Source organism: Bufo gargarizans, chromosome 11, assembly GCF_014858855.1.
Source record: "Bufo gargarizans isolate SCDJY-AF-19 chromosome 11, ASM1485885v1, whole genome shotgun sequence".
Taxonomy (NCBI): domain Eukaryota; kingdom Metazoa; phylum Chordata; class Amphibia; order Anura; family Bufonidae; genus Bufo; species Bufo gargarizans.
Window position 1 is genome coordinate 3,555,489 of NC_058090.1, and position 27,046 is coordinate 3,582,534.

General features: G+C 43.4%; 1 protein-coding gene across 3 annotated transcripts in view; it reads left to right on the top strand.

Moving 5' to 3' along the window:
• The window catches only part of AGK (acylglycerol kinase), a 72,152-nt gene that overhangs the window by 39,479 nt on the left and 5,627 nt on the right, over window positions 1–27,046 (top strand). For 2 of the 3 annotated variants that reach the window (XM_044271925.1, XM_044271926.1), the window contains exons 6-15: window positions 708–800; window positions 3,601–3,633; window positions 3,896–3,990; window positions 10,708–10,777; window positions 11,924–12,003; window positions 12,590–12,647; window positions 15,525–15,675; window positions 15,924–16,021; window positions 19,684–19,754; window positions 20,246–20,330. In XM_044271925.1, coding sequence (XP_044127860.1) covers window positions 708–800; window positions 3,601–3,633; window positions 3,896–3,990; window positions 10,708–10,777; window positions 11,924–12,003; window positions 12,590–12,647; window positions 15,525–15,675; window positions 15,924–16,021; window positions 19,684–19,754; window positions 20,246–20,330 — 834 coding nt within the window. The remainder of the gene's footprint in view (window positions 1–707; window positions 801–3,600; window positions 3,634–3,895; window positions 3,991–10,707; window positions 10,778–11,923; window positions 12,004–12,589; window positions 12,648–15,524; window positions 15,676–15,923; window positions 16,022–19,683; window positions 19,755–20,245; window positions 20,331–27,046) is intronic. The other variant, XM_044271927.1, reaches the window with a different exon arrangement.

Genomic DNA, 27,046 nt, shown 5'->3' on the forward strand with positions numbered 1-27,046 from the left:
CTCTTATGGATTTTTTTCAAGGGAAGTCACTTTAAATGTATTCATATAGCTATAGTGGTGACATGTTAGAAGTATCTGAGGTACACACATAAATTTGGAGGTGTGAATAGTTAGCCCTTTTTTCCCTGGAATGGAGATTTCGGAGCTGTCCCGGACAGTTTGCACAGGTGAGATGTCACCTGCCCAGTGGTGGCCGTTCATTACCTACTCCCTCATACATTACACATGGCAGGTGCCACACGCATTAGGCATTATGCCAGTGTCTTCCTGAAATGCTGTGACAGATCGTTGTAAAGAGCAGTGATTAGTACCACGACCGCTAATTGCCATCCAGCTATTCACAGGCGGCAGGTTGTTGATTGTGATTTATATAAATAGCACTGACAGCTCGCAGAGAGGTTCTTCTGGATTTACCGATGAGAACCAGTCTACGTGCAGCGGCGTTTGTCTCATTTATGCACCCCTGATCTAAAATGAATATGTGAACGATCAGAAAAGGTGTCAGATTAAAGAGCGAGCAAGCACCAGGAAATACATTCCCATCTTCTGTCAAGGGAAGTGTTTGTGGACTTGAATAGCTCCTAATAGAGTTGTCACTCGGCTTTCCCAGACTCCTGAATGTCTTGGATCCTAGTCCTAGAAAACCGATAATTAAAAAAAAAAAAAAAATCTATTTTTCAGTCATGTACCCCTTTTTAATTTTCCAGACCGACTATGAAGGTCAGGCCAAACAGATGTTGGAGCTGATGGAAAACACGGATCTGATTATTGTTGCTGGTGGAGATGGAACCCTGCAAGAGGTAAGAATAAAACAGTCGTCCTACCTATACTTATGGTGGTGTGCATGAGCCCTTATAGTCACATACTAGCTCCATCAGCACAGTCTAACCAGATCCACCCATACTATAGTCTGAGATCACATCGTACAATGTGTAAGTGTGCATGAGCCCTTATAGTCACATACTAGCTCCATCAGCACAGTCTAACCAGATCCACCCATACTATAGTCTGAGATCACATTGTACAATGTGTAAGTGTGCATGAGCCCTTATAGTCACATACTAGATCCATCAGCACAGTCTAACCAGATCCACCCATACTATAGTCTGAGATCACATTGTACAATGTGTAAGTGTGCATGAGCCCTTATAGTCACATACTAGCTCCATCAGCACAGTCTAACCAGATCCACCCATACTATAGTCTGAGATCACATCGTACAATGTGTAAGTGTGCATGAGCCCTTATAGTCACATACTAGATCCATCAGCACAGTCTAACCAGATCCACCCATACTATAGTCTGAGATCACATGTAACAATGTGTAAGTGTGCATGAGCCCTTATAGTCACATACTAGATCCATCAGCACAGTCTAACCAGATCCACCCATACTATAGTCTGAGATCACATTGTACAATGTGTAAGTGTGCATGAGCCCTTATAGTCACATACTAGCTCCATTAGCACAGTCTAACCAGATCCACCCATACTATAGTCTGAGATCACATTGTACAATGTGTAAGTGTGCATGCCGGGAGTTTCACAGCAGCTGGAGTGCTGGTTGCTGAACCCCGGCTAGATCTTTCAACATTATACCTAGATATTAGATTTATCTATATCCTAGTTACAGACAAAATGTTTTAACAGAATGGGGGACATTTAACAAGCCTTATACACCACATTTGTGGCGTAAAAAAAAAGTCGCACATTAAGGCGCACAGCTTCTGTGCACCGTAATGTGTGACTTTTTGAGCTTTTCGGCACAGAAGTGCCAATAAAAGGGGGCGTGGCTTTGTGCCGTCCACTGCCTTTACTGTAACTTTTGCCAGTTAGCGCACAGCAGGGTAGAGATGTGCCTGATTTATTAAGAGGCAGAAATTAGGAGCATCTCATGCCAGCGCAGGGAGATCAAGATTGGCAGATGGATCCGCCAGCCTTCATATATCTCCCCCAGTGTTTGTTTGTTTTTGTTTTTTTGTTTTTTTCGTTTTTTTAAAGGTAAGGTCTGATCAGGTTTAGGTTAGATCAGTATAGTCTTGTTAAGTCTCGCATAGTCATCAGAACCTCATTGTCTTTTGTTTATGAGATTGTGCTGACTCTCAGCATACATAGTATCTGGAAAGAAAAGATCAGGTATGTTGAGTTTCAGGATGTCCAATCCTTCTTTCTCACAGGGTATAAGTCACCGCCAAAGGTGTCTGGCAATGGCTTAAGGGCCTGTTACATGTGCCGAGAATCCACCAGATAATCGCCAACGCTCGTTTGTGGGGTAATTGGGTGGTTTGTGTAGGCACCTAAATCTTTGTTTGCTGGCAGCAGATCGTGCTGTGTAAACTGCACTCTCTGCCGCAAAAGAACAAGTCTGTGTGGGGACGAGTGATGGCATTAGCGATCGCTTCTCCCCTTACTATGGAGGAGATTAGTGTATAAATGCAGCAGTCTCCTTCACTGACAAGGACAAGCAGACGCTTGCCAGGAAGGAACACTTCCTTCCCAACGATCGCATGCAAAATTGGCCAGTGTAAAAGGACCTTTACTCCGGTCTCCGGTTCAGAACACATGCATGCCTACTGGCCAGCATTAGATCCATCCATAGTCCATCCTTTGACCGGATCCATCAGCCAGCCTGTGCCTAAGTTTAAAAATACAGTGGTGGAAAAAATTGAAGGTGGTAAAGGCTAGATTTACATTATGTAAAGTAACATTAGAAGTACATTGCTTTACCTATCTGGTACCAATCTTGGCTTCATGAGAATCTGTCATCAGGAAATACACTGTTAAACCAGGCACAATGCCTTGCAGGGCTACCTCAGCTGAATGTAGTGATACCTTTCACTCAGAGATCTGTTGCTTTTTTCTGGAGAAAAAATACTTTTAACCCATATGCTATTAAGCAGTTAAGTGCACCATGGGCAGGCCCAAGACGCTCTGTGCACCCTTGCTCCTCCTATCTCTCCTTTATTGACAAGCAGGAGGAACAAGGGTGCACAGAGTGGCTTGAGTCCTCTCTCGCTGCACTTAACAGCTAAATTTGCGTCTGGATAAAAATAAGCACTTTTAATTAATGTGATAATTAGGTGTTCAGATCACCGAGGGGTGGGCCTAAATCCTTCTAGCACTGCTTCACCGTCGCCGAGTGGTTAAGGGGGAAAGGCTGAGGTAAAGTGGTGCTCCAAGGGGCTAGGCCTGCATCATGGTGCTCTGAACACCTATTTAGCATCTGATCTAAATGTGAATAGGGGCCACAAATTTTAACTACTAAGGGATTGTTTGACTCAGCATGATCAACCCTTACACACAGTATGCCTTGTTTAATAGGGTTGATCATGCTGACAGATGACATGTAAAATCTTTTACTCTGATCATACCTAGAGCAAGTCATAAGTAAGTAAGGATAAGCAAAGGAAGATGTTATGAAGTTGCTTCCGTAGAATTATACTGCAGCCTCATCATTTCTTTCATGTCATGCCCCGTGTAAGTGTAGGATTACACCTCAGTTGTACAAGAAGATGTAGTAGCCGTGATTCCTTGTGTATGCTGACAAATGGCATCCGATGAGCTGGAACTCTAAGTAACCGGGTGGCATCGTGTCTTACAGGTTATCACAGGACTCCTCCGCAGAGCAGATCAGGTAAGTTTCCCTGATGTTGATTGCCATCATCGGTGTAGTCTTCGCTTATTCAGCAGAAATCTCTGCATGTTGTCACTGGATTGAAATGCGTAGTCCTGCTCACATAACTGATGGTTTGTTACAGTGGATCAGTGTAGACAGTATTCAATGAGCTTAGCATGTAAGCAGCACACATTGTAGCAAACTACAGCTGTGACCCAGTTAGGAGGGGTGTTTATCTCCTGAATGTGTCATCCTCCATTGATCTGATTTTGTTTTCCAGGCTTCTTTCAGTAAAATCCCAATTGGGTTTATTCCACTTGGCACAACCAGCACCATAAGCCGAACCCTGTACCCCCAGTCTGAGAACAAGGTCCAGTAAGTAATACATCTGTTTTATGTTCTCTTCCAAAGTCAAATATTGTATATTTATGAATTGTTAGGATATTGTGGAGCATATATGTCACTGATAGAAAATGTTCTTTCAAAAACAGAAAAAAATGGGGATTGCATATTTTGGTGAGGGTCACAACTCCAAACCCCCTGCTTCTCTTCACACAGCTAGGTACATGAACAAATTATTGCTGCCAGCAGCCACCACAAGGGGGAACTCTTAGTATGCATATTTATTCAGCTCCCATCAAACTCAATTGTAAATCAGTAAGCTAAATTCTGGCTGAAAAACCATTCAACTTAGAAGTGTGTAGGGAATGTCATATGAAGGAATAAGTCAATTAGCATTTTAGTAGAAAATGTGATATGGGTGAGGAACTGCTGCTTCCACAGAAATATAAAGAAGCAGTGCCAAGGATAATTGTTTCCCTCAGACTGCTGTCTAAGTTTTAGGCCTCATGCACACGACCGTTGTGTGCATCCGTGGCCGTTGTGCCGTTTTCCGTTTATTTTTCGCGGACCCATTGACTTTCAATGGGTCCGTGGAAAAATCGGAAAATGCACCGTTTTGCAGCCGAGGCCGTGATCCGTGTATCCTGTCCGTCAAAAAAATATGACCTGTCCTATTTTTTTGACGGACAACGGTTCACGGACCCATTCAAGTCAATGGGTCCGTGAAAGAACACGGATGCACACAAGATTGGCATCCGTGTCCGTGATCCGTGGCCGTAGGTTGCTTTCATACAGACGGATCCGAAGATCCGTCTGCATAAAAGCTTTTTCTGATCTAAGTTTTCACTTCGTGAAAACTCATTTCCGACAGTATATTCTAACACAGAAGCGTTCCCATGGTGATGGGGACGCTTCTAGTTAGAATACACTGCAAACTTGGTACAAGACTGCCCCCTGCTGCTTGGCACCACCCGATCTCTTACAGGGGGATATGATAGCACAATTAACCTCTTCAGGTGCGGCACCTAAAGGGGTTAATTGTACTATCATATTCTCCTGTAAGAGATCAGGGCTGCCAGGCAGCAGGGGGCAGACCCCCCCCCCCCAGTTTGAATATCGTTGGTGGCACAGTGTGTGCCCATCGCCCCCCCCTTCCTCCCTCTATAGTTAAAAATCGTTGGTGGCACAGTGTGTGCCCATCGCCCCCCCCTTCCTCCCTCTATAGTTAAAAATCGTTGGTGGCACAGTGTGTGCCCATCGCCCCCCCCCCCCTTCCTCCCTCTATAGTTAAAAATCATTGGTGGCACAGTGTGTGCCCATCGCCCCCCCCCTTCCTCCTTCTATAGTTAAAAATCGTTGGTGGCACAGTGTGTGCCCATCGCCCCCCCCTTCCTCCCTCTATAGTTAAAAATCATTGGTGGCACAGTGTGTGCCCATCGCCCCCCCCTTCCTCCTTCTATAGTTAAAAATCGTTGGTGGCACAGTGTGCCACCAACGATATTCAAACTGGGGAGGGGGGGGGTCTGCCCCCTGCTGCCTGGCAGCCCTGATCTCTTACAGGAGAATATGATAGTACAATTAACCCCTTTAGGTGCCGCACCTGAAGAGGTTAATTGTGCTATCATATCCCCCTGTAAGAGATCGGGTGGTGCCAGGCAGCAGGGGGCAGTCTTGTACCAAGTTTGCAGTGTATTCTAACTAGAAGCGTCCCCATCACCATGGGAACGCCTCTGTGTTAGAATATACTGTCGGAAATGAGTTTCACGAAGTAGCTCATATCCGACAGTATATTCTAACGTAGAGGCGTTCCCATGGTGATGGGGACGCTTCAAGTTATGTTCGGGTGTCCGCCTGGCCGTGCGGAGGCAAGCGGATCCGTCCAGACTTATAATGTAAGTCAATGGGGACGGATCCGTTTGAAGATGACACACTGTGGCTCAATTTTCAAACGGATCCGTCCCCATTGACTTGCATTGTAATTCAGGACGGATCCGTTTGGCTCCGCACGGCCAGGCGGACGCCAAAACGACTTTTTTTTCATGTCCGTGGATCCTCCAAAAATCAAGGAAGACCCACGGACGAAAAAACGGTCACGGATCACGGACCCACGGACCCCGTTTTTTCGGACCGTGAAAAAAAACTGTCGTGTGCATGAGGCCTTAGTGTGAGATTTCTGATCAAATAGCCCGCCCATATAGATAATCTGGTGACAGAAGCTCATGTTTAGTAGGTATGGGGACAGAGTTTAATGATACAATTCTGGCTGCTACCACCAGGGGGAGTTTACTGCATACAGATTTAAAGGGGTTGTGCAAGTTATATTTATTGATGACCTATCCTCAGGATAGGTCATCAATATCAGATCAGCTGGGGTCCGACACCCCCGCCGATCAGCTGTTTGAAGAGAAGGTGCGTGCCGTGCCAGCGCTGCCTCCTCTTCATTGTTTACCTGCTCGCCGTTGCATCTGCAGCAGTGAGCAGGTGTAATTACACCCAAGCCGCACCATTCATTTCAATGGTACCGATCGCTCCTATACAAGTGTATAGAAGCCATCCGTACCATTGAAATGAATGGGACGGCTTGGGTGTAATTACACCTGCTCACTAGAGATGAGCGAACTTCTGTTTTAAGTTCGGCGTCTAAAGTTCGGGTTTGGATTAGCGGAGAATCCCGATCTGGAACCGGATATGGATTCCGACTTCCGTTGTGGTCCGTGGTAGCGGAATCAATAATCGGCCATTATTGATTCCGCTACCACGGACCACAACGGAAGTCGGAATCCATATCCGGTTCCAGATCGGGATTCTCCGCTAATCCAAACCTGAACTTTAGACGCCGAACTTAAAACAGAAGTTCGCTCATCTCTACTGCTCACCACTGCAGATGCAACGGCGAGCAGGTAAACAATGAAGAGGAGGCAGCGCTGGCACGGCACGCGCCTTCTCTTCAAACAGCTGGCCGGCGGTGGGTGCCGGGTGTCGGACCCCAGCTGATCTGATATCGATGACCTATCCTGAGGATAGGTCATCAATAAATAAAACTTGGACAACCCCTTTAAAGGGAGTCTGTCACCTCCATATGGCCATATACAGTGCTTACATGGCTCTGTAGCACACCTATACAGGATTGTAATGGTACCTTTTGTCTTTGTCTTTAGACTTGCACCAGCAGGAAAAACAAAGTTGAATTCATATGCAAATGAGCACTCGCAAGTGCCCAGGGGCGGCATCTTTGTGTAAGTGCCCAGGCTGCTCTGCCTTCTTTTCACTTTACTCCTCCCCAGTCTCTGCCTTTGCCCGCCCTCCAAGTCCGGACCTATCGATGAGGCAAGAGACTTGGAGGGCAGGCAAAGGCAGATGCTGGGGAGGAGTAAAGTGAAAAGAAGGCAGAGCAGCCTGGGCACCTACACACTGATGCCGCCCCTGGGCACTTGCGAGTGCTCATTTGCATATGAATTAAACTTCGTTTTTCCTGCTTGTGCAAGTCTAAAGAAAAGAACAAAGGTACCGTTACAATCCTGTATAGGTGTGCTACAGAGCCATGTAAGCACTGTATATGGCCATATGGAGGTGACAGACTCCCTTTAAGTTCAATGGGAGATATTCATGGTAAAGTGTGAGAGGCTCTAGAAATGGCAGCGATGTCCATATGGGTTGCCATCCAGCTTTTCCAAATTGTATTGTACTAAAAACAACTTCTTAGAATTGTATACAGCTTGGATGGAAAGGAGAGAATTTTTAATCCTCATGTTTCCTTAAAGTAAATATCTCTGCAACCATTTCTCGATCTTTGCCGCAGTTCCTGATCAGTTGATTACCAGTGAAGGCAATTTAATTTCTTTACATTTTATTGCTCATAAATATGTCTTAAAAGTACGCGACTGTTACACAGCAGAGACGAAGGCTACACGCCAGAATGACTTACCCTTTAGAGACTCGTCAAATAACTGTGCACTTGTAAAGTTTTAATTGTCTCTTGTCTTTCTCTCTCTCCTTGTGTGACCTACAGTATGCAGACACACTCGTGTCTTTTTCTACTATCAAAACGCACCTCTGGGTCATTTTTATGACAGAAAAGTGCATTCAGTTCAAAATATTAACCATGACATCCAAAGCTGTCCATAACTGGTCCACCCCATACATCTATGACCTAATGTCCTGATATGTCCTCAGATGTAATCTCCGATCCTAACAAGACCTCCTTTTTTGCTCTCGTCTACAGGGTTTCTCTTGTGCATCCCCATATTCTGGAACTCACTACCCCAGCACATCATACTCTTCCCCAACAGCCAAACCCTCAAAAGCAACCTAAATATTCATCTATTTATGAGGGCCTACCATAAATAATAACCCTGCTTCCACTACACTTCCTTATGAGCAACTTTTATCCTTACCTACTGTCTTCTTCTCCTTCCCTTGTAGATTGTAAGCACTCTGGGCTGGTTCCTCTCCCTTCTGTATCAGTCTGTCACAATGTTTTTAGTTATCTTTCTTTTATATGTATGTACAGCCCGACCTCTTTCAAATGGGTCCCTACAGTATTGGGTGCAGGGGGCGACATCCGCAATGCAGGGGGCTTAGCTTGGCAACAGCTGTGGCGTTGGGCTGCAGGGTAATGCCTTAACCCATCCCTATTCATGTTGTGTTTCAGTAGTCGTCATGTGGTACTGACAGAGGTCACTTTGAAGTTGGCAAGTGAGCTAATACATTTTGATCAAAAACTATACTAAAAAGCTTTTGCAGCAGTGGATCAGTGTATTGCATCCTTTTTTTTTTTTTTTTTTCTTTCAACATTTGTGGCTCATTTTGGATGTATCTCTTTAGCTGTTGATTCATCTCTCTAAGCAGGGAGAAAGTAAAGTACTGCACTATTTCAATAATAGAATGTGTCTAGTATCGGGAGCTTATAGCATTGACCAATAGTTTTTTTTAATCCTAGATCAGAACTTGAACTTGCACAGTAAGGTACCTTCTTATCCTAACAAGTATTTTATGCTAAATTTGACTTTAAGGAACAACACACATCAACACGTGCCAAAGTCCAGTCCGGTCTCCATTGAGTGACACTAGTCTAAGGAGTGTAGTTAACTAAGTGCACTAAGATGCCACCCACTGCTTATGGGTCATATTGCCAGGCAGAGTTTTCTATTAAAATTTTATAATCTTGTTCCTATATACAATACTGTGCAAAAGTTGTAGACACCAACGTTATAGGCAGGAGTGGAAAAAATGCTATAAAGTAAGAATGCTTTAAAAATAGAAGTGTTAATAGTTTATTTTATCAATTCACATAGAGCAAAGTGAATGAACAAAGAGAAATCTAAATCCGATCAATATTTGCTGTGGCCATCCTTTGCCTTCAAAACAACATCAGTTCTTCTAGGTAGACTTGCACATAGAATTTGAAGAAACTCAGCAGGGAGGTTGTTCCAAACATCTTGGAGAACTAACCACAGATCTTCTGTGGATGTAGGCTTGCTCATATCCTTCTGTCTCTTCATGTATTTCCAGACAGATTTGATTATGTTGAGATTAGGGCTCTTTGGGGGCCATAGCATCACTTCCAGGACTCCGTGTTCTTCTTTATGCTGAGGATAGTTCTTAATGAAATTGCTCTGTATGTTTGGCGCTGTTGTCCTGCTGCAGAATAAATTTGAAGCCAATCGGACACCTCCCTGATAGTATTGCTTGGTGGGTAAGTATTTGCCTATATTTCTCAGCATTGAGGGCACCATTAATTCAGACCATATCCCCAATTCCATTTGCTAAAAACTTAGCTAAGCGGGTCACATAATGCTTTCTTTCCTTCGAAATCAGAAGATGTTCAGCAGTGCCATCAGCTCAGAACTGGCAAAAACCAGTAGGACCCAGGTGGACTCATCTACTGATATGAGAAATCTGTCCAGAAGTGGTCTTCATAGAAGAATTGTGGCCAACTTTTGACATGGAAACAAGGCCAAGCAACTTAAAAACATAGAAACTCTAAAACATAGGAACTGGGGTGTAGAAAGATGGCAGCAGGTGCTCTAGACTGATGAGTCAAAATTAAAAATATTTGGCTGTAACAGAAGGGCTGGAGATCGGTGAGTGTCTGCAGGCAACAGTGAAGCATGGGGGAGGTTCCTTGTAAGTTTGGGGCTGCATTTCAGCAAATCGATTTGGTTAAAATGAATGGTGCCATCAATGCTGAAAAATACAGGCAGATAATTATCCATCATGCAATATCATCAGGGAGGAGTCTCATTGGCTCCAAATTTTGGCTTCAAACATACAGCCAATGTCATTAAGAACTGTCTTCAGTGTAAAAAAGAACAAGGGGTCCTTGAAGTGATGCTATGGCCCCGATAGAGCCCTGATCACAACATCATCAAGCCTGTCTGGGATTACCGGTACATGAAGAGACAGGATTTGAGAAAAACCTACATCGACAGAAGATCTGTGGTTAGTTTTCCAAGACATCTGTAACAACATCCCTGGCGAATTCTCTCTGTACTTAGAAGAATTGATCCTGTTTAGAAGGTAAAGGTTGGTCACACCAAATATTGATCAGATTTACATTATGCTTTTGTTCATTCACTTTGCATTTTCATAACTGATAAAATAAAACTATAAACACTATTTTTAAAGCATTCTTTTCCACGCCTACCTAAAATTTTTGCACTGTACTGTACATTTCTATTATTTTCTAGAAAGAGGCACAAACCAGTCCAGATCTCTTAACTGGGTCTTAATTCTTTGTCTATCTTTTAGGCACATCTCCAATGCTACACTATCCATCCTGAAAGGAGAAACCATGCCCCTTGATGTACTTCAAATAAAGGTAGGTAACACATGCACTTAAAGTGAATCACCAGACTCCCCTTTCCTGCTTATATTGGGCTTGTGCTGATACACAACTGGAACAAGCAGAGCTGCAGTGTAAAGCACAGACCATTGAACCAGTTAGTGCCAAAACAAAGTAAAAATAACGCTGCCCAATCAGTTGCCTCTCCATAAGTGCGGGATCAAATTGTGACATCATCACAGCAAGTTATGTCCTTTTCAGTAGTGACAATGAATGGATCCTGTGTGGCTGCACATCCCTTAGGCCTCTTTCACACGAGCGTGGCAGATTAGGCCCGGATGCATTCAGTGAAACTCGCACCATTTTGCAAGCAAGTTCAGTCAGTTTTGTCTGCGTTCAGTTGTTCCCCGCGCGAGTGCCATGCGCTTTGATGCGTTTTTCACGCGCGTGATAAAAAACTGAAGGTTGACAAACAACATCTCTTAACAACCATCAGTGAAAAACGCATCGCACCTGCACTTGCTTTTGGATGCAATGCGTTTTTCACTGAAGCCCCATTCACTTCTATGGGGCCAGGGATGTGTGAAAAATGCAGAACATAGAACATGCTGCGTTTTTCACGTTGAACTGATGCGTGAAAAAACACACATGTACACAGACCCATCGAAATGAATGGGTCAGGATTCAGTGCGGGTGCTATGCGTTCACGTCACACATTGCACCCGCGCGGAAAACTCGCTCGTGTGAAATGGGCCTTAGTCCAGCTCTGGACATTGCACATCAATAATGTACTTTGGCTTGCTCCTATTGGCACTTCCACCTACAGACACTTGAGCAGACTAGTAAAATGTATGAGCCGGCACCCGGTAACAATAAATTGGCTTAAATAAATGTGTTCATCCATCCAGCTCAACCTCTTGTTCAATCCTAATTTTAATCCAATATATATAATAGTACTTTTATTGATCTGGAGGAAGGTGAGTAAAAAACTCCAGGGAGAATAATCACGTCTCATTAGGTAAAATAAACGATATGTGACCAGTAGCACTAATAACGCCGCTCGCTGGACCTGGGGCTGTTATCAATCATTAATTCAGAGGAATCTGTTCCGGCTGTCGCCCTCCTGGTCTCTCGGCCAGTACTCCTTGGTATCTATTGCTTCTGACTTCTCTCTTTCCTCAGGGCGAGCAGGAGCAGCCAGTGTTTGCACTGAGTGGCTTGAGATGGGGCAGTTATCGAGATGCTGCTGAAAAATCCACCAAGTAAGTTTGTGTTATTATAGTCAAAGACTTACCTTTATATACAGCGCACCCACTGTGCTCATAAGGGGTGGACACACAGCTCTCCCCAGGTTCTGAATGGTAACTTTGTACATTCTGTCTCTTACTGCCATCCTTCTGCAAGTGTCATTGTATGTCTGTCCTTCTCTTCATGCACCTGGAGGCCCTGGATAGCCAGCTCTGCTTATAGTTTGTTTCCTGATTCATGAATAGAGTCCTAGAATTACTGCCGCCAGTGGTGTACTTCCAATCATTTGGTATATAGTGGTATGGCCCAGTCCTTACCCATCGAACTTACAGGTGCCATATGGTCCAGTGGTTGGTAGGTGAGCTGTAAACTTTTGTTTTCTTTATTTTACTTTTACACTGAATTTCTCAAACCTACCGAGACCACAATCAAAGAGGTGAACTCTACAGCATAGCTGATGCAGTAATGCAGTATGATAAGCACTCAATTGCCAGTTCTCTTGTAAATGTATTATCACCATATGATGGCATTGTCTCGTGGGTGACTATAATCGCTCCCTCTTTGCCTCTCACAATCTTTATTGTCTCCACCCGTTTACAGATATTGGTATTTGGGACCACTGAAAACGAGAGCTGCTCATTTGTTCAGTACACTTACGGTACGTTCTGGACTGTTTATCTAGGACACCATTCCCTTGTGCCCTATACTGTTTTGCAGCTGTAGAAGAAGTAGCCAATGGGCAGAATGCTAAGATGTGTTAACCCTTGACAATGATGGCTCAATGGGTTGTAAACTTCAAAATTATTATTTTTTGTCACAATGGCATTTATGTGCTGTTATATATCACGTGAAAAAACAATTTTAGCCTCAGTTTATAAGGAAATGAATATAACTACAACAATACTGTCCTCTTTTTACTAAAACATAAATGCTATAATATTGCCCATTTATACAAGAATATAACTACTATAATACTACTATAAATATAATTGTCTCCAATGTACAAGAATATAACTACTGTAATACTTCCACTGTGTACAATAATATAATTACTTTAATACTACTTCCTATTGAGAATACTATAACTTTTATAATACTGCCTATGTACAAAAATAAAACTACTATAATACTGCCCCTTTTGAACAGTAATATGCCTACTGTAACACCACTTTGTACAATTATAAACCTACTATAATACTGCTTCTGAAGCACAATAATACAACTGCCATAATAATGCCCATACGAGAATATAGCAATTATAAAATAGGCAAGAACACAACTACTATAATATTGCCCCCTATGAATAAGAAATTAGGTACTATAATACTGTCCTCTATGTACAAGAATGTAAATGCTATAATACTGCACATGCATACAAGAATGTCAATTTTTTTTACAGTCCATTATTTACAAGAATATAGCTACTAGTATACTACCCCCCTACATACAATGATATGAATACTATAATACAGCCCATATATACAGGAATAGAACTATTGTAATATAGCCCCTTACATGCAGGAATAGAACTACTATAATACTGCCCCCTATGTACAAGAATAGAACTACTGTATTACTCCCTGCTATGTACAAGAATTTAGCTACTACAGTGTAATACTGCACCCTTATGTACAAGGATATAACTGCTACAATACTGCCCACATATACAAGCATAAAACTACTATAATACTGCCTCCTATATACAAGGATGTACCTACCACAATACTGCCCTCTACTGACAAGAACTACTATAATACTGCTCCTCTACAGAAATACATGGATGGGATAGCTAAAATACGGGAGGTAATAGTCTCAGCAGGATGTAGGTTGCAGAGACAAGGTTCTTGTTGGTGTAGTCTGGGCCGGATTTTAGTTGAATTTGGCAGATAGGATTAGAAATGGGATCTGCCAATTCACACCCTTCCAGCACGGGTGTTCCCGTTGGACCAGGGAGGATCGCAGGTGTGAGGTCTGCGATAATCAGACTGTGACAAAGATCCTCCCAGGGTGTCAGTTAGTGGGGAATGTACAGACAGAGGCCTGGTGAGGCTCGGTCAGTGTGGTCTCAGCAGGGCAAAGCTGGGGGATGCCTTGACTCCTGGGAACAAGGGTCATGAGGCCAGAGTCGAAGGGACTACTGGGCCACAATCCCACCAGAATGTGTTGAAGGGTCACAGCCCGGAAGCTGGTGGACTGTATGGCTGGAGAAAGCCGCATTTATGTTCCATGTGTGAACAGCGCTCTGTATAGGTGAGTCAGGGATCATGTAATAGTGATCCTATGTACAAGAATATAGCTACAATAATACAGCCCCCTATATACAAGAATATAACTGCTATAATACAGCCCTAATGTACAAAAATATAACTACTATAATACCATCTCCTTTTTATAAGAATATAATAACTATAAAACTGCCTTCTATATACATAATTGTATCTACTATAATTCTGCGCCCTATATATAAAAATATACCTGCTATAATACTGCCCTCTATGTACAAGAATATAACTACTACAGTACTGCTCGCTATGTACAAGAATATAACTGCTATAATACTGCCTATTGTGTACAAGAAAATAACAACTATAATACTGCGTCCTATGTACAAGAATATAATTACTACAGTATCATACCGCCTCCTATATAAAGAATTGTAACTACTATAATACTGCCTCCTATGTACAAGAATATAACTACTATAATATCGCCTCCTATGTACAAGAATATAACTTCTATAATTACTATATTGCCACTTTGTACAAGAATATAACTACTATAGTACAGCCTCCTATATACAGGAATATAACTACAATAATACAGCCCCCTATATACAAGAATTTAACTGGTATAATACTGCGCTTATGTACAAGAATATAACTACTATAATACTGCCGTTATATTTACACAAATATAACTGCTATAATACTGCCCCTATTTGCAAGAATATAACTACTATAATACTGCCCCTATTTGCAAGAATATAACTACTATAATACTGCCTTACACGTTGTTTCTGAAGTTACTCTTTCTCTTTTAAACATTTTAGACACAATTTATGATTAGTGATGCTGCCAAAAAAGTTCTATGACTCACGGGTAAATGTTCACTCCGAGCTGCTTTTTATGTCCGTTCTACGATCTGTAAAGATTAGTCTTTTCCAGCATTACAATTACCGGGTCTGAATCACCGGCTCCAATTTAGAACCTAAGAGCACATAGCAGTATTTATAACATTGCACACTCACAGAGAGACAGGGCCTCAGCTCCTTCACAATGCGCTGACTGAGCCAGCCTCAGATCTGAAAACAGAACATGCAATTAGGGCCAACCAAGGTGTATTCTGGGATAATTTGGTGCATTTTAGCTGTTCAGGCCTGCATTCATGTGTGATGCACAGATTATCGGTAAATGGCAGTGAGACTGCTAGAATCAGACACTCATTGAACCCATCTCTGGGAAATGTCACCTGGTCGTGTCTAAGAGGGTGTATTTATGGCGGGAGCGGTCTCCAGAGTTTGACTCTTATTTTACAGCAGTGGCCCCAGAGGCACGAAGCTTCTATACTCTTCCTAGGGCCTACTGAAAGACCCCCGGAAGAAGAGGCCAAGGGGATACAAGTCCGTCCGCCTTTGTATGTCAGGATATACCGCAGGCTGGCTAAGTACTGGTCAAACCCAAAAGTTGGTAAGTTCGCCCTGTACACTTGTAGTATTATAAGATTTGGGTGTTACCATTCCCCCTGTCAATATCTTGTGTCCTTATGCAGTCTGTTGTCAGCACTAATAAGTGTCACACTGTACAGGAGAATGGTAACACTCAGGTATAAGTTTATTCATTTGCAGGAGGAATAACAGAGGGACAGAATAGCATTTTGCTTTAAACATTTCCCCTGGTGGTAGTCTGTTTAAATGAATTTTCCTAATTTTCTCCAGAGGTTCCAGTGGAGGTGGCCCCTGAGCCTTGGGAAGAAGCTCAGCTTTCTGCTGTAGAACTATCCATAAGTACACAAAACCACGAACCGGATCTCACGGTAAGACAACGCAGCACTGGGGGCTTTTGGTATATAGTCTGTGTTTCAGTTTTTTTGTGCTTTCTGTCAGTGAATGGAATTGTTTTGTTTGCATTCATTGGCGAAAACCATGTACATAACCTAAAACTTTTCACAGCTGAGAGTTTGCTGCAGTTTTATCCAGTCTAGGGAACCCTCACTCACAGGGAGCACCCACTTTCAGAGCCTGTCCACAAGGATACTGATTGCAGAGTGGGCCATAGCAGTTTTTTTTTTAACCCCTTCCCGACATATGACGTAATAGTATGTCATGGCAGCAGGTGTGTTCCCGCATTTTGACGTACTATTACGTCATGGTGATAGGGCGGGCTCCGATGCTGTGCGCCCGATCACTGCAGGGGCCCGGCAGTCCCTGGTAGCCGGGTCCTTGCTGTGTACTCCGGCATCGCTGTACAAGCCGATGCCGGTGGATTAACCCCTTCTATGCCGCGATCAGCGCTGACCACAGCATAGAAGGGATTTGCAACACCAAGCGAACAAAAAGGCGTGTGCCCCCCAAACTGGTACCAATAAAACCGTCACCTTACCCTGCAAAAAAAGAGCCCCTACCTAAGACAATCGCCCAAAAAATAAATATAGCTCTCAGAACAGGGAGACACTAAGGGTACTTTCACACTTGCGGCAGGACGGATCCGACAGGCTGTTCACCATGTCGGATCCGTCCTGCGGCTATTTCGCCGGACCGCCGCTCCGTCCCCATTGACTATAATGGGGGCGGAGCTCCGGCGCAGCACGGCGAAAGGCCGCCGGACTAAAAATTACTGCATGTCAGGCTTTTTAGTCCGGCGGCTTTCGCCGTGCTGCGCCGAAGCTCCGCCCCCATCCCCATTATAGTCAATGGGGATGGAGCGGCGGTCCGGCAGCACGACGAAATAGCCGCAGGAAGGATCCGACACGGTGAACAGCCTGTCGGATCTGTCCTGCCGCAAGTGTGAAAGTAGCCTTAAACAGAATTTTTTGGGGTTTCAAAAATGTAAATATTGTGTTAAAGTGAAATTAATAAAAAAAAGTATACATATTAGGTATCGCCTTGTCCATAACGACCTGCTCTATAAAAATATTATATGACCTAACCCCTCAGGTGAACGCTGTAAAAATTAAAAACTGTGCCAAAACCTTGCCTCATAAAGTGTAATATTGAATGATCAAAAAATCATATCTACCCAAAAATGGTACCAATAAAAACATCAACTCTTCCTTCAAAAAAATTAGCCCCTGCACAAGACAATTGGCATAAAAATAAAATATGGCATTCAGAAAATGGAGACACAAAAACATATTTTTTTGTTTTCAAAAATGCTTTATTATGTAAAACTAAAACAAATAAAGTAGACATATTTGATATCACCGTGTCCGTAACAACTTGGTCTACAATGATCTAACCTGTCAGATAAACATTGTAAAAAATTACCTTGCCTCACAAAAAACGTAATATAGAGCAATAAAAAAAATCATATGTACCCCAAAATAGTACCAATAAAACTGTCACCTTATCCCCTAGTTTCCAAAATGGGGTCACTTTTGGGAGTTTTTACTGTAGGGGTGCATCAGGGGGACTTCAAATGGGACATGGTGTCTAAAAACCAGTCCAACAAAATCTGCCTTCCAAAAACCACGTTGCGCTCCTTTCTTCAACGCCCTGCCGTGCGCCCTTACATCAGTTTACGACCACATGTGGGGTGTGTCCGTAAACCTCAGAATCAGGGTAATAAATGTTGAGTTTTGTTTGGCTGTAAACCCTCGATGTGTTAAAGAAAAAAATGGATTAAAATATGCCCAAAAAGTGAAATTTTGAAATTTCATCTCCATTTTCCTTTAATTCTTGTGAAGCACCTAAAGGCCCCTTTCACACGGGCGTTGCGGGAAAAATGTGCGGGTGCGTGAGTGCAAAACATTGTAATGCGTTTTGCACTCGCGTGAGAAAAATCGCGCATGTTTGGTACCCAAACCCGAACTTCTTCACAGAAGTTCAGGCTTGGGATCGGTGTTCTGTAGATTGTATTATTTTCCCTTATAACATGGTTATAAGGGAAAATAATAGCATTCTGAATACAGAATGCATAGTACAATAGCACTGGAGGGGTTAAAAAATAAAATAAAAAATGTAACTCGCCTTAATCCACTTGTTCGCGCAGCCCGGCATCTCTTCTGTCTTTAACTGTGAGCAATAGGACCTTTGATGTCACTGCATTCATCACATGATCCATCACCATGGTGACGAACCATGTGATGAACGCAGTGACGTCATCAAAGGTCCTATTACTCACAGTTAAAGACAGAAGGAGATGCCGGGCTGCGCGAACAAGTGGATTAAGGCGAGTTAAATATATATATATATATATATTTTTTTTTAACCCCTCCAGTGCTATTGTACTATGCATTCTGTATTCAGAATGCTATTATTTTCCCTTATAACCATGTTATAAGGGGAAATAATAATGATTGGGTCTCCATCCCGATCGTCTCCTAGCAACCGTGCGTGAAAATCGCACCGCATCCGCACTTGCTTGCGATTTTCACGCAACCCCATTCATTTCTATGGGGCCATGAAAAACCTACAATATAGAGCATGCTGCGATTTTCACGCAACGCACAAGTGATGCGTGAAAATCACCGCTCATGTGAACAGCCCCATAGAAATGAATGGGTCGGTATTCAGTGCGGGTGCAATGCGTCCAACTTAACCCTTTGAGGACCATAAGATTATCGTCATCAGTATAAAAATATATATATTTTTTCCATTTAAGAATGTATTTGAACAATAAATAAAACCATTTCCACACTTGTCATTTTGGGGGAGTTATGACACGGGACAAATGTGACTATTTTTAGGTTACTTTTAATGGAAGACCAAAAGAAGCTAAATTTTTTTGTTACGGCAACTGAAGTTCAGTTGCTGTAACTAAGCCATTTCATGAAATAACTGGCAAAAAGCTAGATCCATTTGTTGATAAGAACTAACTTTTTTTTTTGTTTGAGTCAAAATATATTTTAAGTTCTTAATCCGACGATACAGGCAAATAAAAACATTGGACAAATACGTCCCTTGGTCCTCAAAGGGTTAACAAAGTTTGTAAAATCAGTTTGGAGTAACTTGAGGGGTGTAGTTTCTACAATGGGGTCATTTATGGGGGGTATCCACTATGTAAGTCCTACAAAGTGACTTCAGCCCTGAACTGGTCCTTAAAAAGTGGGTTTTGCAAATTTTCGGAATTTTTTTTTAGAATTGCTTCTAAACTTCTAAGCCTTCTAACGTCCCCAAAAAATAAAATGAGATTTACAAAATGAAGCAAACATAAAGTAAACATATGGGGAATGTTAAGTAATAAATATTTTATGAGGTATCACTTTCTGTTTTAAAAGCAGAGAAATTTAAATATTGAAAATAGCTAATTTTTTCAAATATTTGGTCGATTTGGGATTTTTTCGTAAATAAAGGTGAAATATATTGACTCAAATTTACCACTGTCATGAAGTACGATGTGTCACGAGAAAACTGTCTCAGAATGGCTTGGATAAATGATAGCGTTCCAAAGCTATTACCACATAAAGTGACATAAAGCCGGGGTAGAAGGGGTTAATCTTTCTAATATTTGTGCATTTGTCACCACTCTGCTTCACAGCGCCAAATGGACTCCATGAGCATCTGCATTGAACCGGACACAATCAGTAAATCCGAATTCATTAGTCTGGGGTGAGTTGCATTTTATTTTTATTCTGCAACATCAAAAGCTTCAGGGTCCTGAGCTCAAATCTCCCAGCACCCCTTGCCCCATCACCACAGCACAGAGGATTCCTGAGGTTTGTCTGCTGTTCTTGTTTACATGCGCTGACAGGCAGGCAATTATCGGGAAGGGACAATTCCTTCCCTATAACTGCCTGCTCATCTGTCGTTTACATGCAGTGATTACTGCAATAACTACTGCCATCATTCTGTGTGTCTGGGCAGCAGATTGCTCTTCACACAGCACGACCTGCTGCCCAGAAACCATGATTGAGGTGCCTGCATTAAAGATGAATTCGCCCGATGAGTGTTTCTCATTCATCAGATGATCTGCGGCGCCTTTACACAGATCAATTATTTGGAATGAGTGTTCATTCTAATGTTTGTTCTGCCCGACAACTGTGCAGTGTATATCCTTTAATCTCCATTTCTTCTACTGAATCTATTGTAATATATTTTAGAGTGGAGAAGACTCACAATCCCCAGCTGTGCCCCAAAGATGCCCAGATCTTGTACGTCAGTCACTGCAATATCCAGCTCCCAGAGGTAAGCTCTGGGGGAAGATTATGAAATTGGTGTGGCCAAAGTTATCATGGGCTGACCAGAGCTGCAGAGGTAGCAGTTGTTCTTGGGCCCTGGTGATTGAGAAGGTCCATACTAAAGACAGTACATGGCAGCTGGGGGCGGCCTGGTTGCACATTTTACGTTGGGGTACAGGAGCCTTAAAGGGAGCATCGGAAAATAACCTATTATTTAAATCACGTTTTATGGTAAACATTTATTTTTTTTTTAGAGTTTTTGCTGATTCTTTAAAATTTTCTATGTCACACAAAAAAATCCTAAAATCGTGAGGTTTGTACAGGTAACTTTTCACTAACAATCTCATTATCATCACAAGCAGAATTACAATGTCAGATCACATCTGTTATAGATAACACAGGATATTCCATTCACAATACTTGGTATTACAGCTTGTCTACTCCCTCCTCACCTGTCCATGGTGGCTATGGCCGTGTAGCTGCTCCCAAAGAACAGGAAATCTTGACATGTTAGGTTTAGTGGCCAGTTTGAAAACTGCAAGCTTTTAGGATAAAGATTATGCAGTCCTATGTAAATAAACACAAATTGATCATTGCCAAGGAAAATATGTCTTTAGCACTCTGTTAAGGGTCCATCCACACGTCTGTGTGTGTTTTGCGGATCCGCAAAACACGAACACTGGAAATGTGCGTTACGCATTTTGCGCATCGCACATCCCCGGCACTAATAGAATATGCCTATTCTTGTCCGCAATTGCAGACAAGAATATGGCATATTCTATTTTTTTCGGGAACGGAAATGCGGGCCCAGAAGTGCGGGTCTGCATTTTTGGATTCGGGCCGCACATCGAAATAGAAGTGAATGCGGAACAGAATTGCGGACGTGTGAATGGACGCTAATACAGGCACTTGCTGTCAGGGCTCATCACTACAGCTCCGCTCCTCTCTATCTTCCCAGTACATTTCTGGAAAGTGCAGGGAAGATGGAGAGGAGCAATGCGGACAGCAGATAACATCGTACAGGACTCTTAGTACAAATCATATTAAATGCCTTTTGCAACCAGGGCCGTACATGTAAAGAACTGGGGCAATGTTTAACCATGGCGCCCGCTCGCTCGTGCAGTGGGGTCTATGGCCGGCGGGTCTCTGCTTACAAACAGCAGAGACCCGCGGCTAATGACCACTACTGGCAAAAATGCCGATTGCTGTCATTACAGCCTTTTAGATGCCGTGATCAAGTGTAACTGGGGGTGCCTGTAATTCAGTTTAATAGGCTGGGTCTCTTCAGAGCTGCAATTCTTATGTTGGCCAGCAGGTGGGAGGCCAGCATAAGAAATCGACAATTCACATATTACTATGCTGTATTTTCAGTATGGTAATAACAACAAAAAAATAAAATATGTGAACATGGTAGACTCCTAGACTGGCTACAAAAACATTTTTAAAAAAAAGTAATATGGTGAATGGCGTAACGGGTAAAAAGTATCAAAGTGGCCGATTTTGATATTTTTCCATTGCTTTTCTTACACAAAAAAATTTCATAAAATGTGATGAAAAAGTCACACACACTCAAAAAATTGTATTAATAAAAAACTACAGATCGTCCCACAAAAAATGTGCCCCTTCACAGCTCAGTAGGCCTAACTATATAAAAGTTATGGGGGTCAGAATATGGTGATGTAAAACAGTTTGTTTTTTTCAAAGTTTAATTTATTTTTACAGTATATAGACATATAAGTCCTGTACATATGTGGTATGGTTGTAGTTATACTGACCCAGAGATTGAAGGGCACGGGTCAGTTTTGCCACAAAGGGAACGCCGTAGGGACAAAACCTGTAAATCGATGGAGGAATTGCGGGTTTTTTCCAATTCCACCCCATTTGGAATTTTTCCCGCTTCCCACTACATTGTATGCCATATTAAATGGTGGCATTAGAAAGTACAACTTGTCCCGCAGAAAACAAGCCCTTATATGGATATGTGACCGGAAAAAAGTTATGGCTCCAGGAACACAGGGAAGAAAAATGAAAGCAAAAAAAAACTCTGGTATCCAAAGGGTTAAAATAGGTTAGTTATAGGGAGGCAGTGGCTGGAGCAGAGAGAGCAGAGGCAGGCTGAGAATCCTCTGCATCTTACAGTAAGCTGTATGCAGCAACATTCAGTTCTAAAGGGGACACTTTAGAGGCAGTTTTGTGATGAATTTACACATTTCCCCAATAAAGAATACTACAACTGTTATTAACATGACACTATTCACATCAGCTGCAAAAAGAAATTCTTGTCCTGATAGCTTGCTTCAGTGTATCAGTGCAGGTAAAGTGAATCAACCCGAATGTAAGACTGTTTGGCTCACAGAGGGTTATCTAATCCACAGCTATAATAAGTATTAGGTCTGTACAGGTTTTCACCATCTGAATGTGTAGGGGGAAAAAATCCCTTTTACTGACTGCAAGCAGAGATTTTGAAAACATAAAGGAACCGATACACAAAGTTCCAGAACTTTTCATTATTTGATGACTAAAGGGGTTTTCCCATCTACCCATTTCTTCTGTCTTTGACTCTTCCCTTCTTGTCTGCTTTAGTGGTGGTGCCGAGCCTCAGTAGTCATATGCTCAGGTACATTCCACAACCACTAGACAAGTTGCCACATGGAGCAGGAGACACAACCTACAGCTGAGGACGAGCCCCTAGCTATATCTGTTGGAACAGCCCTGGCATCCTGTGTATCCTTCTCCCAGCTGCATGTAGTGTTTCCTGCAGCATTTCTGGAACTTGTAGAGGACCTTTCACTAGTTTAAAACCTAAAAACTAACTATATCAGTGGGCAGTCCCAGGCTATGAGCTGTGCGCTGCGATTGGCCAGCGCTGCAGCAAGGGACAACCCGAATACAAAAACTCCGCCCAGTACAACAGAGGGAGCTGCAGACACCGGAGCCTATACCGGGTGAACGGAGCGGCGCCCAGACATACTAGTAAGTGCAGGGGGACCCCTGGGCGCCGCTCTGCCCACTGATATAGTTAGTTTTTAAACTAGTGAAAGGTCCTATTTATATTTAAGGACTATGACTATTCTTATAGATATAACTAGGGCTCCTCACCAGCATCAGTCTCCTCCAGAGCTGCGCGTCTCCCACCCCTTGACATTATATGATAATAGTTCCATGTCATCCTTGCATACAGCTCAGTATTGTACATACGCTGCTCAACTGCTGGTGGGTTGCTAGGTCTTGGTTCAGTGGACAAACTATCAATAAAATTAATACTACACTTTTTCTAAATAGGAAGAAGTTGCTGGTTTGTGTGCGATTGCACACAGTAGGGTATTTGTTTGGCGCACAAAAGGACGACCTCAGACAGTGGACTTTGGTGAAATAGCTGTTTTTATTGTTCAGTAGACAACGCGTTTCGGAGTTTATAACTCCTTTATCAAGGGTATAAAAGAAAAAAATGCCGGAGGCAAGAGATGTATCCCCACCTGGTTAGATGGGTGTGGACATGCATTAAACAGTGGATTATTTAGAGAGTTTGTGCGCGTGCCTTTATGCGTTAAAATGTGCATAGTTATATACAAAAAAATAATTTATATATAAAATAATGATGATAAAGGCAATAATAAGATCTGTAGTTTGCAGAGAAATAAAAATGCAAATGTCAGTGACAGCAGCAGCAGTTGATTAAAAGCGAAGGAAGTCAGTAAGTATTCGGTGGTCCGCATATGAGGTCACTATTGGGCCCAGGTGTGTATTATTTCTGCTGGCATAAATGATTGTGTGCTCAAGTATGTTTCAGGAGGACTGTGGTTGTCGGATGAGTGAATGTATATGGCGTGTGAAGGCTGGTGTCCCTAGTGCGGTATGTGTGTGTGTTATGACGGTATTAGGTTGAATGTGGTTGTGGGGGGGGGGGGGGGGTTGGGGGTTTACCTTAATCGGGCGTCAGCAGAGAGACAGGCCAGATGGCTGTGGGAATAAAAACACAACAAATGAGAATGCGGACACCAAAGATGTAAGTGTTGTCTGAACATCTCAAATCGGACCACCAAATTCTCCAGTAATGTAACAGGAGAAAATTTTGAAATAAAGCACTTCCTAAACTGTTCATCATCATACATCATTTATTTATTGGAATGCAGCTGTGGATTACAATACGTTGGCCGGACCACCCTCACTCTGAGAGAGAGGATGAACAAACACCGTTGGAACATCACGAACGGCTTCCTCAAACATGGAGTATCCCGACATTTCCTGCAGGCACACAACAAGGATGCAGGAGACCTCTCCCTACTACCCATTGAAGAAATCCCAGCCACCCATGGTAACCGCTACCAGAAATTGAGGAGAAAAGAAATGTACTGGATATTCAAACTACAAACCATAGAACCATACGGCCTAAACGAATCGCTAGAAACCAACTGCTTCTAAAACCCAGATTGCCTAAACGAACTGTTAGAAACCAACTGCATCCAAACAAACCCGGATCCCTGCCCTTCAAATCACACCACGCACTCTGCCACACACCACCCCATACTGTTTCACACACACCACTGCCCCCCCTCCACACCCATCCACTCCCCTCCCCCATCTCCAATCATCCTACCCCACCATGTCAAACCCCCGGCGTGCCCACCACCTCCAGCACCCACAGCACTCACGCTCCCAATTCTCCGTTCCCACCCACCTTACCACCATCCATCCCAATAATTCCCCCCCCCCCTTCTCTCCACCACCACATCCCCTCTGCCCACCTGCCAACTACCGCGCCACTCTAGGTCATATACATGCCCCAAACCAGCCACCCTAGTACACTCCCCACCCTATTTCAAATGAATCAAACCAGCCACAACACACCAGCCCCTTAATCACATCACATCCCATCAAAACACCCCATCACAGCCACCCCATCAAAACACCCCATCAACACATAACATTACAGAGCACCAGCCCCCCCATTTCCCCTCTCCCCCCTCCCCCCCGTGCTGCCAACATAACACATTAAACTGTCCACTACTCATCACATTACATATTCCCTCACTGCCCAGCGCCAGCCGAGCAGCACTCAAGGACGTCACAACCCCGCCCCCAGCACATCAGCTGATCGGCATAACAACCATGGACACCGCCCTCCCCCGCCCCCTTAGCACATCAGCTGATCGGCGCAGCAATACCAGTAGCCTTCCCGCCTGACGTCACCACCACGCCCCCGTCTGACGTCACAACCCCGCCCCCGCCACCCGAACTCAAAAAGCGCGCGCTCAGACACATGGAGAGCGGCGTTCCCAGCACAACCAGACGCTCCAGGTAAGAGGCAGACAGCAACAGCGCTTGTGATGTCCACATCCCCCATTGCACCCCAAATAACTCGGTCAGCCTATCTAACCACCATGTGGGGCCACATTCCACCAGCGCAGCTCACAACCCCCACCATTATACAGGATATCCATCCTCCTCCCTCCAGCACCATCAAAACACCACCACACACTGCACCCACCCTCCTAATCACCACCGGCCACCCGCCCCCTTCATTATATTACCCCCACCTTCTTTATTACCCCCACAGCCATATTCCAAACACAACACACTACATCACATTGCACTGCACCATGTCCCGTCCCCCCCCAACCTGTCATATTTCCTCGCACCCCCCCCCCCCCCCCCCTCAGTTCCATCACCACACACACAGACATCATCATGCCCCTTTGCCCAGTGTCCGTCTTCTCATTTGTTGTGTTTTTATTCCCACAGCCATCTGGCCTGTCCCCCAACCCCAACCCCCCCCCCCCCCCCCCCCCCACATTCAACCTAATACCGTCATAACACACACACATACCGCACTAGGGACACCAGCCTTCACACGCCATATACATTCACTCATCCGACAACCACAGTCCTCCTGAAACATACTTGAGCACACAATCATTTATGCCAGCAGAAATAATACACACCTGGGCCCAATAGTGACCTCATATGCGGACCACCGAATACTTACTGACTTCCTTCGCTTTTAATCAACTGCTGCTGCTGTCACTGACATTTGCATTTTTATTTTCTCTGCAAACTACAGATCTTATTATTGCCTTTATCATCATTATTTTATATATAAATTATTTTTTTGTATATAACTATGCACATTTTAACGCTTAAAGGCACGCGCACAAACTCTCTAAATAATCCACTGTTTAATGCATGTCCACACCCATCTAACCAGGTGGGGATACATCTCTTGCCTCCGGCATTTTTTTCTTTTATACCCTTGTTTTAGACTTGATAAAGGAGTTATAAACTCCGAAACGCGTTGTCTACTGAACAATAAAAACAGCTATTTCACCAAAGTCCACTGTCTGAGGTCGTCCTTTTGTGCGCCAAACAAATACCCTACTGTGTGCAATCGCACACAAACCAGCAACTTCTTCCTTCACAGTCCCTAGGAGTCCCTGGCAACTCCACCTAAGGGACCGAACGGGTATTGGCAGCACCGACCTTTCCAAAATAACCAACGCCCCCTTATTTCTCCACGTGTACCTACCTTCACGGACGTTGAGCTCCAACCAGCACAACACCAAAAGGTGAGCACACTTCGACCATTACGCAGAACAACACAACCGCTACCCACCACCCTATGAGCGCCTCTCCCCTTTCTTTTCTCTCTCGCCAAACCCCTTTTTCTAAATAGGAAGGCTTTTTTTTTTTTTTTTTTTTACTGCTTTTGGGTCAAGTGCTAGGCCG